We start from the raw sequence: 5,317 nt of genomic DNA, 5'->3' as shown, positions 1-5,317 counted from the left end.
GACACGGCTAGCACAGGCTGTATGTATGACGGCTATCTCCCATCTTTTGCAAACGCAAGCAGCACCGTTACTATTTCTGCGTTCGAAAATGCATTGTGAGCCCATGAAAGAAGTTTAAACACAAGAACGACGATAAGAAGCAGAACTAAATGAGAGTTTTTTTATTTTTATTCGTTTTTTGGCTTTGCCAATAAAAAGGGGACAGCCGTCATTACCATCATCACCATTTGCTGCACTTTGTGTTTGTTTTGCTTTGTGACATGCGGAAAAAAGAAAGCATTGACTGCGAACGGCTGCTCGTACTTTAGGACTTGGAGATAAAACCATAAAACCACTATAGATCTATAAATGCGCCCTTCAAACGTTTCTGCGACTGCTGAAGTTATTGCCACTGCCGGTAACGTCTGTCATGAAGTTTCTGTCTGTGACTCCAACATCGAAAGTGGTGCGGGGATTGGCAGTGAAGTGGTGGGCCTTAAAAGGTGTCTCGCCCAGTGAGCGTGACTTCTCTAACGCTTCGCTCTCGTAGCAGTTGTGAAGTTGTGTGGTTGTTTTCTGGGTGTCATCGATGTTGTTCTCAGGGAAGCCGCTTGGTGAAGTGTTAGCAGTCAAATGATCGCGTAGCCGCGATGTCGCGATTTGGCATAGTTCCTGTGTTCGATGTTAAACAGCTTGGTTCCTCCGATCACGACTCGAAGAATCGCCTTTTGACAACGCTTCAAGAGGCCGTAAAACAGGTCAGTATGTGCGTGCTAGGCTGCCGTTTTTTTGTGCGTGTCGCTGTGGAAAGGCACATTATTACTGCAGAGCTTGTGTGTCATTTGAATAGCGATATGCAGTTGCGGATTCTCGGTTTCACGCTTAGCTAGCTAATCTGCTCAATAAGATTCTTCATTTTAATGTCATCGCGTCGATTCAAACAAATGTTTGCTCAAGCGAAAGAGCTAGTCACATTTTTTAAAGCACCATATATATTAGTGGCGTGCTTTGATGTTTTGTGTTGTTAGTTTAGCACGTAGAGATAGAGCCCGCTTATCTGTCACACAGGCGCGTTCCTTGCACTGAGCACTTTCTGGTCACTTTCGTTTTGTACGCAGCTTGTGGACTAACAAAGTGCGGCGCCTTATAAAACTTCACTTTTCTGACCATTCCGCTTGTAGGTGCAGAATGTTGCTGAAATTGCTGGCAGTGACGGTTTAACTGAGGAAAGTCCAGAGGCATGCTGCTTATGTGAACATCTCGACCGAGTTTTCCTCTATGGGTAAGCCACTGTTTGTAATTCACCTGCTGCAAGCAATTTTTTCTCATGGCTTTTTCAAGACACTTTATATGCTGACCTTCCTCCTGATGCGGATACCTTCCTGAAGCACTGGTGCTGAGGATGCATTCTCCTTTCATAGCCTATGACTTAAGTATTTTCTAAAGCAAGGATGTGCCACTGAGCAGCTAGGAGAATTCATAGCTGTTCAGTGTATTGGCTTGTTTGTGTCTTCCTTCTGCCTGATGCTTATCGTAACGCATTTTCTGATGGGATAAATGTGTTGCAAAAGTATAATCTTGAAACAAGATATTTAGAAGGCTGAATGCCTAGTAATGGTTCTACTTAGGACAGCATTGTTATGCTACCTGCAGCTGTAATAAAGCTATTTATTCATTGGAGTGTGCGAATAATAATTTTTCAAAATTGAACATGACTAGTAATGTAGCAAAGATCCGTACGAGCAGTGTAGCTAGAAACCGAATCAAATATAAACTGAATCGCAATAGAATCAAATCGACTGTCTATAGACATCCACACAACATTCCTACAAGCTGTTAAGTACGTGAATAGATGAAGTACTGGCAGCGGCATTGCAGTGTGGTACTATAACATGGATTGTAGCTATACCTTGGAAAAGATACAAAAGTTCAGGCAGTGTGAACTGACCTGCATTTCAATGCAGGTCAGTTGTAAATTCGAATGGTTGTTTGTCACACGAAAGTTCTTCACTGGATCCATGCTGGTTAGGAAAGTAGTAGTTGTGCTTAAGATCTGTGTAAATGTGGAAAGCTATTATCGGTTCTGTATCTTTTATCCTTTAGTAGTATCCTTTAGCCTGAGGGATCAATAGTTAGTTATGAGGGAAATTTTAGTTCGATGCTTGCCTTAGTTAAGCAGTCGATGTGAGCTGGACGGCGGCATCAAGTGATTCGTGCTGACGTGAAGCTAAATAGATGGATCATGCTCTCATTCCATCATGGCTCTACTAGCACGGACTTCATCTGAGATGACAGTCCCAAAAGTTCGAGGTCCTTCCTGTGTGTGTTGTCGCTGGCATCACTGTCATCACCTGCCATGCTGAGGTCTTGCTACGCCAATGTCAAGTCTTCTGATTTTGTTTTTCCAGTCATCCGCAGATGAAACCATAGCTGAGCTCCCTATTGCCAAGCACTTTTGCTCCCAGTATTCTGCCACTGCTCGGGTGATGAAGTTCCCTACAAGATAGTAAGGCCCTAGGGAAATAAACACCTTGCAGCACTTTGGTCAGTGATAACATCCATTGTGAGCCTCATGCAGTGCTGATAGCAATGGGTGAGAGCTATGAAAGGGAAAAGCCATTGTGCTCGGTATTTTTCGTTTTTTCTTTCTATTTGCAGGATGGTAATATGGGGTAAATTGTCCCGTGGAGGTCAAAAATCGGGGACTTGGATATGAGAAGAGTTAAAGCATTTTCCTGATGGTTCTTCTGTTGTATTAGCGCAACCACTTCTTTATATTTTGAAATGGAAAATATAGTCTTTCATATCCGGAAAAAGCTACATCTTGGTTAATGCAAGGCTATTGCACTCAGTATCAGTGAATAATAAAAAGACTATCGTGATATCAAAGTCTGAATCTTTTATCAGCATAATCACACCTATATATAGACATGCTTATGACAGGGCTAATTGCATCATCCCACATGTCAGCAATTACCCAAGTTCCAGATTTACGAAGATAATGCACTCGCTATAGTCAAGTAAAGAAAAGAGCCTTGGATGAGCATACTCTTTATGAAAGCCCTTTCTTTTGCATTTCTTAAAATGAAAATGAAGAGATGAAAGGAACCCTAGAGCGTTTTGTAACAGGGCTACAAGAATGGCTTGAGGGTGAAAGGGAATAGCCATGCAGATTTTATTGTGTATGAATTTTCGGGGCACATTTTGGTCAGCAGACTTGTGAGCATTTGCAATATTGTGTTCCTTGGTGTCTTTGAGGCTATCTCCTTTTCTTCAGTCCTTTCCGGCATACCAAAACCCACTACGTTCAGGGCATAAATAATTGGGGCTCTAGCGACACATGAGTGCACTGCTTTTCATTTCCTTTCTTTTCTTTCTTGTATGGTTTGCACTTCATACTTTGTTTACCCTTCTTGCCTCACGGTTGCCAGCTGTTGCTTGTTTGTTCTGCCCACTTATTGTGGCTCCTCCTGGTGCTAATGCCAAGGTTTGACGATGCGAGACGGAGGCTTCACATCATGCGTTGATGCATTTAGCTAAGTGAAAGTGGGGATTTTAAATAGCTGCACAGAAAGCGACCCAACACTTTTTTTTTTTTTCCGTGGGATAAGGCTCTTTGCCTTGAACTTTGAAGTGTAACTTTTCTTGGCAGTTTCTTTACTACTTCTCGGAAAGTGCTGCCAGGCTGCTTTAAATACTTGCACAGATAAGAGCTATGCAGCACCACATTCTTCTTTAGGTTCAGAAGCAAGCAAGTGCTTGAATATTTAGTTGGAACAAATTGATGTTGTTTTGCAGCATTGCTTGCCTTGCCTGTCAGTCAGGCTTAGGAATGCAATGCTGCTGTCGTGCAATAGGCACTTACTAGCAATGTTAGCATGATTGCAGTAATCTGCTGTAATTATTGCCCAGTTCAGGCAGGTTGACTAGCCTTCAAGTTGGGAAGAGCAAGGTGGGGACCTTAAAACAATCTCTGAACAAACAAGTGCCATTATGATCAAGTTGAGGGCATGTTTGTTAACGCATAAAAGAGAATAGTGAGTGGTGTTTACTGAGGCCTTTTGTTACTTTATATTCCTTGAATGAAGTGCAATACTGTGAAAGATGCTGGTCCGAAGTCTTTTGCTGGTATTTTGATATCTTCAGAGCCCAAATCTCCAAAACATGTGACAGGAGATTTGTTCGAGGTCACTTTGCTTGATGCCACCTTCTCAAAACTGCTAAGAACATGGGCGTGGGAATAGCAAGAACTTGACATGTAAAAAATAAAATAGTGAAAAAAAAAATGAATTTGCAGGTTCTGAATGCTTCTTTAACAAAATATTATCTAAATCTCAGGACAAATTTATCATACTTTGAGCCTGCAGGCAAAGCATTTGCTATTTTTTAGCATTACCACATCTCCTTTTGTATCTTCAGGCCTCTCCTAATGGTGGGTCTCTATTACAGAGTCTGCAGCAGGACATCAAGCATAGTTGTCCAATAGTGTAGACTCTATGAACTATTTGTTGAAATTGGGCTCTAGCGGTTTACCACAGTTGCTGACTTTTTTCAGCTGTTTCATGAGGGCAACCGATCTTCCAGTCAAGCACTGTCATGCAGACCCTTCATTCCTGCTTTGCATAATAAATGCATACAGGTGTGCAAATTCTAGTTCACATATTTCTGTATTGACTTCAGAATTCTATCAGTTTCATGCCTTGTGAAGACCATCTTTATTGTTGAAACTATGCAGTAGCATTCTTCTTACAGCAAGATTAAAGAAACGGTACTCATTGCAATGGTGGCTTAGTGCAATATTATCTTTTTTATGTCTTCTGAACCCAAAACTTGTGTGCATTCTCTAGAGTATTCATAGTTTTTTGTTTTTACACTCTTTTGGTTCTGAAGAATGCCTTTAAAAATCATCGTGCAACTGTATTGTCTTCCCTTTGTGTTTTCTGCCTAGCCTGCAAGAACCTCAGTGGGGATACTGGCCTTGGGTACGCAAATTCACGCACCCTGCAGCACAGCAAGACATCACTTCCTTGTCAGCAGTGTCAACAGACCTTGGATATGGCCGTGCTTGGCTTCTGACTAGCCTAAATGGGGGACTGTTGGAAAGCTACATGCACTCATTTCGCCAGAACTTACGGCTCCTCCGAAAAGGCTACTCGCACAGCTCCCTCCTTAGAGAACCACAGGTAAGTAAAATAAAACAGTGCAGTTCATACTTTTCTTTGTTTAGTATTATCCAGACTAGTTGGTCTCATTATCATTGTGTCACTGCCAGATCAAATCTTTTTGAAAAGAGAAAGCTGTCATGTGCCCTGCGGCAATGATCAGCTGCATTTTAATG

General features: G+C 41.9%; 1 protein-coding gene across 1 annotated transcript in view; it reads left to right on the top strand.

Annotated features, from left to right (window-relative positions):
- Positions 1–217: 217 nt before the first annotated feature.
- Positions 218–5,317, top strand: part of LOC146197527 (pleckstrin homology domain-containing family M member 2-like) — a 49,986-nt gene continuing 44,886 nt past the window's right edge. The window contains exons 1-3 of the mRNA XM_084599418.1: positions 218–737; positions 1,161–1,261; positions 4,928–5,162. Coding sequence (XP_084455544.1) covers positions 630–737; positions 1,161–1,261; positions 4,928–5,162 — 444 coding nt within the window. The 5' untranslated portion in view covers positions 218–629. The remainder of the gene's footprint in view (positions 738–1,160; positions 1,262–4,927; positions 5,163–5,317) is intronic.

The sequence above is a fragment of the Amblyomma maculatum genome, chromosome 3 (assembly GCF_055883805.1).
Source record: "Amblyomma maculatum isolate TAMU_Amacu chromosome 3, ASM5588380v1, whole genome shotgun sequence".
NCBI lineage: Eukaryota > Metazoa > Arthropoda > Arachnida > Ixodida > Ixodidae > Amblyomma > Amblyomma maculatum.
This window is presented reverse-complemented; position numbering and strand designations above follow the sequence as displayed.